General features: G+C 38.1%; 1 protein-coding gene across 1 annotated transcript; it reads left to right on the top strand.

Moving 5' to 3' along the window:
* The first annotated feature begins 1,148 nt into the window (after positions 1-1,148).
* Positions 1,149-1,654, top strand: LOC127905878 (uncharacterized). Its single transcript, XM_052456577.1, has one exon. It carries the CDS (start codon positions 1,223-1,225, stop codon positions 1,469-1,471), a length of 249 nt encoding a protein of 82 aa, XP_052312537.1. The 5' UTR covers positions 1,149-1,222; the 3' UTR covers positions 1,472-1,654.
* The last annotated feature ends 11,343 nt before the right edge of the window (positions 1,655-12,997 follow it).

Here is a 12,997-nt window from a genome sequence, read left to right as displayed (position 1 = left end):
TTAAGACCATAATTCTATTCTTTTATAGTTTTTTGGAAGAAAAAAAAAACTAGGGTGAGTTAATATTCTGTAAAATAAGCTTGGAATACCGTGCGGGGGCTTGGCTCAGAGATCATTGAGTTTTTCCTACAAATTGCCTTTTAATTTTTTTCACTTGTAATTGGACTGGGATTCGGTAATTCTGTTAAGGATTTTCATTTGGTTTAAGTTTCCCTTTTGTTTACATATGAGGTTCCGAGACAACAGTTGCTTGCTGTTCTTGAACAAACATTGCTTGAGGTTATCCAATGCCGAGATCAAGGTCAGATAATACTAGCGTACCCCTAATATAACTGTTAAGAAGGGCTCTGGGATTAAGAACGGCCATAAGCAAAAAATAATGTCAAGTGCAGTTGAAATCCTCATCCCGATTGTGCTTATTGCCATTAATTAGAAACTGCAATATCGTCACATAATTAAACTTAGATTATTCTGATTAGAGAACAGAAGGAATCTTCTTTCATAATTGGCTTTTGAGAAGGTTTAGTGTTTTTGCTACTCCTACTTTTGGACCTGACTTGATTCCTGACCGGTAGAAACAGCATTAGTCCAAAAGAAGGGAAGCTTTTGTTTTCTTTAATCACATGATCACATGCCCAGCACAAATTCATAAAAGTGGCTCTCATGATTGGCTGACAACAGTTGTTCATAAGCAATGTTTGCGTTCCTTATTTTTGAATTTACTAAGTATTTAGAACATTCAATTCTAATCCAAAGTCGATAATAATAAACTCTTGGTGATGATTTTGTCCTCGATGGTCAATATCGGACGACAAAAAAAAACCAGTAAAATTTTCTTATATATAAAATTTATTAAGTATTGAAAACATCCAAATATAATAGTTTTTTTTTTTTTTTTTTTTGTGTGTAAATTTGATATTGATAAACTTTTGATGATTTTTTTTTTCATTTTATGGTGGTTTTATCGTCAGTAGTGATAAGATGAAGAAAATCTATTGATTTTTCTCTCTGCAATGGTTAGTGTTATCGTACACAAATGTTGGGTGCTTTTATTACAAAAAGGAGTACTGTCTAACATTATTCATTTCACAGCTGTTGTCAACCAAACCTTTCCTTTCTATATAAAGGTTGGCTTGGTCTCCTACATATTAGTCAAAGCAAGAAAACCAAGAAAACCTATATACATCTACTTGTCTTTGTGTGTTGATTAATTGTAGTTAACATGGCACGTCAGGCAGATCGTCTTGTTAAGATTGGACAGGAGGGTTTTGCAGCCATTGATGAGCACTTCGGCCGGGCCAAGAGGCGGCCACCAGTTATGAAGGTTCCCTATGCTCATCCGACATATTACTACGTTCATCAGGCAAACCAAATTCCTGCAACAAAACTTATCGACAGCAACGAGGCAGCTCAACGCTACAATGGGAAGGTTTATATCGATTACCCTAAGGGGAAACCAGTTCCGTTTTAAAGACCTAGTGATTAATCACTTAGCTTTCTTGTATGCATAACCTCCTCCAGTTGTGTTACCTTTAGTCCTGTACGATATTCTCCCTCTGCTAAACGTAGACGAGGAGAGGTTGCTAGAACTCGAGTCAGGAGCTTCTTCTTACTTCAAATAAAATTTCTGTGATTTATATATCATAATTTTCTATGTGGCTGGTCAAGTATGCATTGTCATAAATATCTCTCTGCTTCCCTGATTATCACTTAGCATGAAATATTGAAAGATTAATGCAGTTGGAAGCACAACAATATAGCTGCAAGCATGCAAAGACAGAAGATAAACTGAAATAATGTTAAAACACAAAAGAATCGCAAAACCTTATTTTATTTCTAAAATATTAATGTGATCAAGTCTACCTCCTAGAGAGGTTTACAATCCCTATTATAGGCTAGAAAAATGGACCAAGATTGGAAACAAAATCAAAATCCCAAAACATAACGGGAAATAACATAAAATCTGCAAAATTAAGAAAAAATAACAAAATTAACCCAAATAATAACTCATGAGCCTAATTTTTGAAGATCCAATGCTCTGATAACTACTGAGTGGTTTTTAATGGGAAAACAACCTGTAGAATTACTACTCTGGTCTTGCGTGATCATGCTTTTTCTTGGGCCAAAACATGTTTTACTAGTACATGAAAATATGTGGTAGGCCATATATATAGTCTGTTTACGGAAAATACATAATTAATTTGCTGTTCAAATGCTTTTAAGCTCTTCAAGGTGTGATTTCACTGAATAATTTCGAGTTTAGAATTATCACCTCATTTTGGAATTGTCCTGAGCACAAGGATAAAATGATGAGCCATGGGGAGCGTCTTGGATTAAGAAAGAATAAACGGAGTTCAAGGTAAAACAATAGCTTGGGAAAAAAAAGTAGAAATTTACAATATATCTAAGAATATCAGCGATCATGATCATGATTGGATCATTTGAGAATTCTATAACCAAAATTTCCTTCACAAATCTTTAACTAAGCTGATAGTCGATGAAGAGTTAAGGAAAAGCATGATTCCCAATCCGAGCTACATATGTGAACAAGTGTATCTAGTATAAATATCTTATCTCCTATGGAAATGAGAAGGGTACGCCTCCCTTTGAAGCATTGCTTTACACATATCTTTTACAGAAAAAGGGAAACAATGGGAAATGCTGTGAGTATATACCTTTTCTTGATCTTTCCCAAACCTTCATTATAAATGGGACCCATCAAACATGAGATGTGCTTTAACCTCCACCATATTTCATCTTAGCCTAGAAGGATAGACAAGAATATTATTGCTTCTGAAACATAACGATTGCAAGCATCGCCTTTCGGTGAACTTTTGATGACATGAAACTGTTACAATGATATATTCTTCTTATTTTACTGTTCTGAATATGAGCATGTTCTTATAGCATATACACGGCTGCTAAGTATGGAAAGTAATAACTATTTACATAGAATTTGGCTAGGATCACGGTGATACATATTTTGTGGAGCTAATGGATTCTATCCTCGTGATTTCAGCAATTAATCTCAATGACAGTTCATGCCAACACTCCCCCTCAAGTTGGTGCATAGATGTCTTCAATGCCCAACTTGTCTAGCGAGTTATGGAACACCTTGCTTGAAACAACTTTTGTGAGAATGTCCGCTATTTGGTTTTCTGATTTTACAAATGGGAATTGAACTATCTTGGCCTCAAGCTTTTCTTTGATAAAATGTCGATCTATATCAACATGTTTTGTCCTGTCATGTTGAACCGGATTTTGTGCGATTTGTATAGCTGCTTTATTGTCACAAAACAACCTTATAGGTGGACTAGATGAGTAGCCAATTTCTTCCACTAACTCCCTTAGCCAAAGAAGCTCGCAAAGTCCTTTGGCCATGCCACGAAACTCAGCCTCTGCACTAGATAATGCCACAACTTTATGTTTCTTACTTCTCCAAGTGACTAAGTTTCCTCCAACAAAGGTGAAATACTCAGAAGTAGACTTTCTATCAACAATGTTTCCGGCCCAATCTGCATCTGTATACCCATCAATGTTTAGGTGGTTATACTTCCTGAACATAAGCCTTTTTCCTGGAGATGCCTTCAAATATCATAAGATCTGGAATACAGCTTCCATGTGCTCTTCACTTGGGCTATGCATAAATTGACTCACCAAGCTTACAGCATAGGCAATGTCTGGTCGAGTATGAGATAAATAAATCAACTTCCCAACTAGCTGCTGATACCTTTCTCTGTTAGTGGGTATTTGATTTGGATGCTCACCTAGTTTGTGGTTTTGGACTGTTGGTGTGTCTGCTGGTTTACAATCGAGCATACCTGTCTCAGCTAGTAGGTCAAGTACATACTTTCTTTGTAAGAGAAATATCCCTTTACTTGATCGAGCCACTTCAATCCCTAAAAAATATTTTAGTCATCCAAGGTTTTTCATTTTGAACTCAGTCGCCAAATGTTCTTGCAAGCTCGAGATCTCCTCCTCATCATTTCCTGTAATTATCATATCATCAACATAAATTAAAAGGGCAGTTACCATTTTCCCTCGATGTTTTAGGAATAAAGTGTGATCTGAATTGCTTTGTTTGAAGCCATACTTCTTCATGGCCAAACCAAACCGTCCAAACTATGCCCTTGGTGATTGTTTCAGACTATATAGTGCTTTATGCAGCTTGCACACTACTCCAGCATGTGAGGTAGCAAAGCCTGGTGGGACATCCATATACACTTCTTCTTCAAGGTTCCCATGAAGGAACGCATTTTTTACATCGAACTGGTGGAGTGGCCAATCTAAATTTGCAGAGATTGACAACAATACCCTGACCGTATTTAATTTTGCCACTGGTGAAAACGTCTCTTGATAGTCGATGCCATATGATTGTGTATATCCTTTCGCGACAAGCCTTGCCTTGTATCGATCTATTGTTCCATCTGCCTTGTATTTAATAGAGAATATCCATTTACATCCTACTGCTTTCTTCCCTTCTGGTAGTGGCATGAGCTCCCATGTTTCATTCTTTTGTAAAGCTGCCATCTCTTCGATTATTGCTTGATTCCATTTTGGATTTCCCAAGGCTTCTTGCACTGTGTTTGGGATGTGTTCAGAAGACAGTTTGTGCACAAAGGTCTTGAGTGGCTGTGACAGTCTTTGGGTACTGACATGATTAGAAATTGGATATTTAGTTTTCTCCTCTCTATGGTCTGGTGAGTATCGACTTGGTGGCTTGCCACGGTTATACCTGGGGGGTAATTTGTAGCCAACAAAACTATCTTCAATATTATTAAGAGAGAGATTTGGGAACTGTACCTCAGGATTATTCTTAGGAGAATGATTGGTTGATACTGAACCGAGAGGGGGCTGTTCTTGTTCTTGTTCATTCTCTGTCTCGTTGTTATGTCCAACTCTGCCATCTTCTGTGTCAGTGGGTTGTTCTTGTTCTTGTTCATTCTCTGTCTCGTTATTCTGCCCAACTCTTGTATTTGTGCCATCTTCTGTGTCAGTGAGCTGTTCTTGTTCTTGTTCATTCTCTGTGCTATTATTCTGCCCAACTCTTGTATTTGTGCCATCTTCTGTGTCAGTGAGCTGTTCTTGTTCTTGTTCATTCTCTGTGCCATTATTCTGCCCAACTCTTGTATTTGTGTCTCTAAACCATGGCCAGTTCTCCCAATTATAACTATGGTTTATATTCTGCTCTTCACTAATCATCTCCCCCTGAAGAGAAGAATGGGAACCTGGCTCTTGAAAGAAGTATTCCGTTTCTAGAAATGTAACATCCATTATGACGTAAAGACGTCTTGTTGCAGGATCATAGCATCGGTAGCCCTTCTTATGTTGTGCATAGCCCAGGAATATGCAGCGGACTGCACATGGATCAAGTTTGGTTCTTTGATTTTTGTGAAGATGGACATAAGCTACACATCCAAATATTTTTGGTGGAAGCATAAGTATAGACAGGAGAGACACATGATGGGCGAGAGCTTGTAATGGAATGTTAAAGTTTAACACCCTATACAGCATTCGGTTCAACAAATAGACAGCTGCTGTGACTGCATCTGTCCAATACCGTGGAGGTGCATTTGCTGCTGTTAAGAGGGCTTGAGTTGTCTCCAAAATATGCCTGTTCTTCCTCTCTGCAACACCATTTTGTTGTGGTGTTTGGGAGCATGTTGTCTCATGGTATAGCCCACATGCTTGGAAGTACTCCTACAACTCTTTATTGTCATACTCCCCACCATTGTCAGAACGGAGGATCTGAAGTTTGGCAGAGAATTGGGTCTTGATCATAGTATGGAAAGAGCGAAAAATCCTTGCTACCTCATTCTTACTTTTCATCAAATATAGCCATGTCATGCGTGTGCAGTCATCCACAAAAATCACAAACCATCTGATGCCTGAAGAAACTGAAACGGGAGCTGGTCCCCATACGTCCGAGTGAATTAACATAAATGGTGTCTCACACCTTTTTTAATTTATTGGATAGGAAACTCGATGACTTTTAGCTAAAATGCAGGTTTTACATTTTAACATTGTATTGTCTGAGTTGGAAAACAAACTAGGAAATAAATGTCTTAAGTAGGAGAATGACGGGTGTCCCAAGCGGTGATGCCACAACCAGATATCACGTTCTTTGTTACCAAGATGACGAGCATTGTTTGCCTGACCAACTCTGAAGTCATCAATGTAGTACAACCCCCCTCGTTTAGTACCACGACCAATAATCTCCTTGGTTAGAATATCCTGAAACAAGCAAATTTTTGGATAGATTAGTGCGCAGCAGTTCAAATCCTCAGTAACTTGTCCCACCGACAATAATTTATTGGAAAGAGTTGGAACAAGTAAAGTGTTTGATAAAGAGAAAGAGGATGACAGTGCTACTTCTCCGGCCCCTGTAACTGGATATTTTTCACCGTTTGCATTGGTTATGCATGTCCGTTTTGGTTGAGTCGTTTCAATAAAGTCTTGTGGATCGTATGTCATGTGATCAGTTGCCCCAGAATCAATAATCCAATCGTGGTTACATGATTCATTCTGGCCAGGGAACAATTTGCTGCTGCTGGTGAAAAATCCTCTTGAGATATAAAGAAAGGTGAGGTTTGATTGATGAAGAAGAAGTGCTCTCAGCGCTGACAAGTGCAGCACGACCACTTTCATGCTTTTTCTTTGTCTTGAGTTCATGCCACCAGTCCGGATATCCATGGAGCTTGAAACAGGTTTCTTTAGTGTGTTTCATATTCCCACAGTGTGTACAACCACCTCCCTCAACTTGTGTTTTTGATTTCATGCCTGGTTTCCCATCCATTACCATCTGAAGAGAAGGTTATTGTTGCGATTTCTGTCCTCCTTTTGATATCATGGCCATGCTGGAACTGGTATCTGCTTTTGATAACATCACCATTTGTCTCAGATCTTCTCGTCGGACATGGGCATATGCCTGTTCAATTGTTGGAAAAGGGTGAAGTTGAAGCACATCAGCTCGAATCTTGTCCAAGCGATCATCAAGTCCGTCCAAGAAAGTATAAACTCTATCTTCCTGTATAATAGAGTTATATTTCTGTATATCAACTTCACACTTCATGGGATTTGGACGCCGAAAATCAATCTCTCTCCAAAGACTTTGAAGATTGTTGTAATATGTCTCGATTGATCCTTCCCCCTGTTTGAGTCTTGTCACCCTTCTCTTGAGATCATAGACTTGTGAGGTGTCGGAGCCATCAAAATACGTTGTGGCAATAGTATCCCATACTGCCTTAGCTGTTGGAAATCTGATGTAATTTCCAATTAGTTTTGGTTCCATGGAGTTGATTAGCCATCCTTTTACCACTGCATTTTCAGTTCTCCACTTTCTGAAAGCAGGATCTGTCTCTGTAGGTTGTGGAAGATCTCCATTTATGTATCCCAACTTGTCTTTACCAGAGATATACATCTCGACAACTTGGGACCAGAGTCCATAGTTCGTATCATTCAACTTGATACCGATTGGTGCAGCAACAGATTCATGAGTTGCTGCAGTTGTTGTCTGACTCAACATCTGTGATATTCTGGATGTTAAGTCAGCAAGGGTTGAAGGATTTGCTTGAGAGTTTTCTGTTGAGGAGGTAGGATCTCTCATTTTCTCAATCTTCCAGCATTCTGTCTTCTTTCCCTTTCTTTCTGTTGGCTCACAGAAAGAATCAGACAGATCCTAGAGTTGAAGCTCTGATACCATGTTACAATGATATATTCTTCTTATTTTACTGTTCTAAATATGAACATGTTCTTATAGCATATACACGGCTGCTAAGTATGGAAAGTAATAACTATTTACATAGAATTTGGCTAGGATCATGGTGATACATATTTTGTGGAGCTAATGGATTCTATCCTCGTGATTTCAGCAATTAATCTCAATGACAGTTCATGCCAACAGAAACTGCCACAAATTGGGTGCTATCCGAGAGACTTTTGTTTTTCTGCTCTGTTATCGGATATATACAACTGAAATCTTTAAGTCCTCTTTAGGGTACCCCTGAAAGAAAATGGTTTTTCATAGAAAGTCCTGAGGAATCTGAGGCATATAATATGAGATATATATCGTCCCAAGATCATAAAAATGATAAATCTTTATCTCATCAAGTGTAGCCATGAAGTGGGATCAAAACCTATTTTCCTATTGTTATTAACTAAAGGGAAAGCCACAACTAAGTCTCTGTGCTATGATTGTGTCGGGGTCAAGGAATTGCCACCTAGTAGTTTGGTTTAGGGTCGCTAGAAAACCCTGGTATACTAGTCTTATAAAAGATTCTAAATGTAAGGGATTGGTAGTGGCTAAGGAAGGCATTAGCACCCCTCGGGCACCCTACCTGAGGTAAGTTGCATTGTGTGGTTTAAATATGGTTTAAAGGTTTTGATGGGTTCCTAACCGGTATCCCATCTATGTTTTAGGATAGGGTTTATTCATGTGAATAAATCTGGCATTTTGAATTTATTATGGGCTCGTGTGCCCAAATGAATTCTTATAGAAATGATTCGTGTAAGTGCCCTAACAGGGTTCATCTATCCTAAAAAGCGGAAGGGTTTTCCATAATTCATGCATTGTGGTGAAAAATACTTCCAATTTAAATTGATGAATATTTAGAATAATTCTGAGAATTTTCTAGTCAATTCCTGATATTTAATTATCAGTCTACTTGCAGGTCCAACATTTATACCACAATATTGACCATTAATTCTCATAAATTAAAATTTTAAAGGTTATTGAAATATTGGTCAAATTCTCATGAATTTAGTAAACTAGTTATTAAATTCAAAATGCTCGGAATTATATATTTTGTAAAAACTTGTTAAAACACATGTGTGTGTGTGTGTACTTTTTAAGCAAAAACATGATTTTTGTATTTTTGAGGGACTTGTTCGTATGCAATTAAAACATTTGGAAAAATGAATTCTTTTTAATCTTTTTATCTTTTCTATGACAAAATGAAAATAACTAATAAAACAAATGCAACACACACATACATTCTCTTTTTTACTATATCTTACTTGCACATCTAAAAATTACATATGTTTACAAAACACCAAAAATTTAAATTTCTAACAATAATTTAAAAAAATTGCAAAATAGGCCTTCCAAAGGTCAAAAATAATTTGGGGAAGTTGGAGCTCGGGAATAGTGCTAGAAGATTTTAGGGTTGGAGGAATAGTGGCGACGCGTGTATCGAGGTGTCATTTCCACTAACAATGCATGGAACCACGCACTGCTGCTGCTGGAGAGATGGAAAACAAGGTGGATCTGAAGCATAATCTTCTTCTCTTTCATCTTGTGTCAACAGTGAGTGTCACCTGACCTGCAAGACAGAAAAAAAACATACAAACAATAACTTTTACTTTTATTTCTTTTTTTAGATCTCATTCCTCATTCTTTCTTTGTCTCAGTTTGCCTTTTCTTTACTTCTTCAGGTGGTTGCTGCTGCTATCATAGATGAAGGATGTTGGGTGTTGCCATGAGGAGTTAATACCTTTTTTGGTGGTTTCGAGTGTACTTGTGTTAGAGAAAAACAAAATGAATAAGAGGTTAAAGGCTGCTAGTGTTGGATTTTGACGGTGGTGTTATGGTGGATGGGGAGTCTTGGAAGTGGTTGTTGGAGCTGCTGGTGTTCGTGATGGCTGGTAGCGTGGAGACCGAGAGAGATGAGGAAATGGGTCTATTTCTTTAATTTGGTGAAGAGAAAATGATGGTTGGTTGTTTTTTTTATTTAATGGGTGGTGGTGGTTGAGATGGGTTAAGAGGAGTAGGATTTAAGGGATAATGGTCTAGTTGTGTATTATAGAATGTACCTATATAGAAAATATTATTGGTATACTCTTAAATTGTAATCTCCACCATTACTATTGTATATTGCCGTACACATATATATAGAAAAGGCTGCCTAACCAATAGGTTAAGTCTCCTAATTATTCTCAACTTGGTATCAGAGCCTTCTGCAATCAGAACTATTTCTTCCCTCTCCTTATAGACTCTACTCCTGCTGCCACCCTCTCCCCCCACCACACTGGCGGTGCAGCCCAGTCAGCCAGCCAATCAAAAGTTGTTGCTGATGGTTCTTTCTCACACCAGTAGCAACCCTCACTTGTAGAGCAGCACCATGGTTCCTTCTCCTATATTTCTGTTTTCCCTCTTCACATCATGAGGATATCAACTCCTTCTATCATTGCATTATCCAACACTCAGCAAGTGGTTTCATTGAAGCTTACAAACACCAATTATCTCTATTGCCGAATGCAGATAAAGCCATATCTTTGGTCAAGGTGTTTTCCATTTTGTCGATGGCTCAATGTTGTGTCCTCCCTCTTATGTTTCTGATAGTTTTGATGGTTCCTCTTTGGCAATCAACCCCTCCTTTCTTTGTTGGAAGCAATAGGATTAGCTTATTTTAAGTGTGTTACCCCCTCTCTCTCCATGGATGTACTGCACCTTATGGTAAAATGTTAGACTTCTTTTTGTGTTTGGTGCACTCTTGAGAAAGTGCTCGCTTCTTCGTCGAATTCTTGTATCATACAACTCCATGGGTCTTTTCAAGATCTTTGGCAAGGCGATGCCTTAGTTGCTCAATATATGCAGCATGCCAAGTCATTATTTAATGAACTGGTTGTTGCTAGTTGACCCCTTTCTCTTGAAGACTTCAACCTCTACATATTTCATGGTCTTCGTGGTGAGTTTAAAGACTTGGTAACTAGTCTTGTGACCAAGGTAGAACCGCTATCATACTTGACCTTCATAGTCATCTTTTTACTCATGAGTTTCTGCATAAGACTTCCCTTCCATCCATGGCTGCAAATCCACCTCTGCTGCCCACACCATCTCTTCTGCCCTCTGTTCATCTTGCCCAGCATCAGAACAGCCCTAATTTCAATCGTAACAGAGGTCGTTCTCGCGACAACTGGCACCCCAAGAGCAGCCGATATAGCAGCCAGCACAGGTCTGATTTTCATGGTTTTCACTCCTCTACTAGTTTTGGGCAATGGCCTCCTCACCGACCTTTTGAGCAGAGCATCAAGTGTCAGATGTGCTTCTCCTTTGGACATACCGCCCCACAATGTGCTTAGTTTCACAGTAGTGGCCACCAGCCCTCTACTCCTCTTGCTGTTGGCTCTGTTTTTGCCCCTACTTGGTTCCCGGATACTGGTGTGAACCATGTTACACCTGATCTTGCAACTCTAACTGATTTTGCACCCTATCTTGGTAATGATCACTTGCATGTTGGTGACGGTAAGGGTCATTCCATATCCCATATTGGGCATACCATGTTACGTTCCCCTAAACGCACCTTTACATTCTCCATGTTCCTTGTAACATCCCCTACTTGGAGATAAAAAACAATACTCTCATGTTAACCGAAAACAGAGAATTTATATATATATATATATATATATATATATATATATATATATATATTCATGATTTTCATATTAAAATTTACCGAAATTTCGACGGAGTCCCCCCTATACCGGAAGGTCCCAAGTTATTGATATGTAGCCTGTTTACACTTCTAATAACTCACATTTCATAACTTAATCCCGACTCAATTGTCTTGGGTGTCAATTTCCACAATATTCTCACACCTATTATCCACGATATTCATGATATACATTATATAACAAAATATCATTATGGATGAAAATAAAAGTAAATACTTAGACATGAAAGATGGTTACATGAACTACAAACATTAAGTTTATTCAATAAAGTTTAAACATTAATTATACAAATTAAGTTATACAAACATTTTCATGTTTACAAAATATAAGGGTATACCCCCTATAACCTAAATTACAAGAAGGAAAACATAAGCTAGAATCTATTCCTGTCGTGCATGTGATGTTCTTGAAACAAAATACATATTATTGAAAGGTGACTATCATATAAAAAAATAACAACACGAATATCAAGCAATTTTAAAAGGGTAACATGCATTCATATTTTGTTCCCTTCTCCTTTCTGGTTTTCATTAGAATCTCTTCCTTATACAAACTATTAATAACCGTTCCCTCTTTCACTATTAACCTCCATTCTAGACTTTATAAGATCAAACATGATTATCTTCGTTTAACCCATTTCCGATACCCCTTTCACTAGTATCATCATCATCATCACATAGGAGTCGATGCATGGTGATCCCCTTACCCGGGATCCTAACATACACTGAATGTATGCTAGCCGAAATATGGTGATCCCCTTACCCGGGATCCTAACATACACTGAATGTATGCTAGCCGAAAACATGGCGATCCCCTTACTCGGGATCCTAACATACACTGAATGTATGCTAGCTGAAACATGGTGATCCCCTTACCCGGGATCCTAACATACACTGAATGTATGCTAGCCGAAAACATGGCGATCTCCTTACCCGGGATTCTAACATACACTGAATGTATGCTAGTCCAACCATGGCGATCCCTTTACCCGGGATCCTAACATACACTGAATGTATGCTAGTCCAAAAATGGCGGTCCCCTTACCCGGGATCCTAACATATACTAAATGTATGCTAGTTTACGCCTCAAATCACACTTCTCATATTTCATTTGTCAGTGATAATTTAATCACTTAGCAATTCAAACAACAACCTTTCCCCTTGAGTACTCATACATTCGGTAATTCACATTTCACATCAGTAATATATATTAAAACATGGAATTTACGTAGAAGGTAAAGGTGTGATTCACCTACCTGCAATAGAAACTCTACTCGTGCTCCCCTACTGCTACAGTTGCACCACGCCTGTGGTCCCTCCTGCAAATCACAGGTTTATCTCATAAATTTTCCTCACTTAAGGATATATTTTATAATAACCATATCAACAACCAATAAGTCTTTCTTTTAGTCATTTCTTAGTACTTTATGTTTTTCTCATTTCACTCATTATTATTGTTGTTCTTTGTCCAATCCTAGTTATCATTCCTTTCTTTATATTTGGACTGTCACTGTCCAACTATTACTGTCTCGTTTTTGAACTGTTAT

Source organism: Populus trichocarpa, chromosome 10 (assembly GCF_000002775.5).
Source record: "Populus trichocarpa isolate Nisqually-1 chromosome 10, P.trichocarpa_v4.1, whole genome shotgun sequence".
Classification (NCBI taxonomy): Eukaryota; Viridiplantae; Streptophyta; class Magnoliopsida; order Malpighiales; family Salicaceae; genus Populus; species Populus trichocarpa.
Note: the sequence above shows the minus strand (reverse complement) of the source record. Positions and strands in the feature narration are given on the sequence as shown.

Coding starts and splice junctions, on each gene's coding strand:
- LOC127905878 (XM_052456577.1), top strand. CDS start 1,223: ATGGCACGTCAGGCAGATCGTCTTGTTAAGATTGGACAGGAGGGTTTT.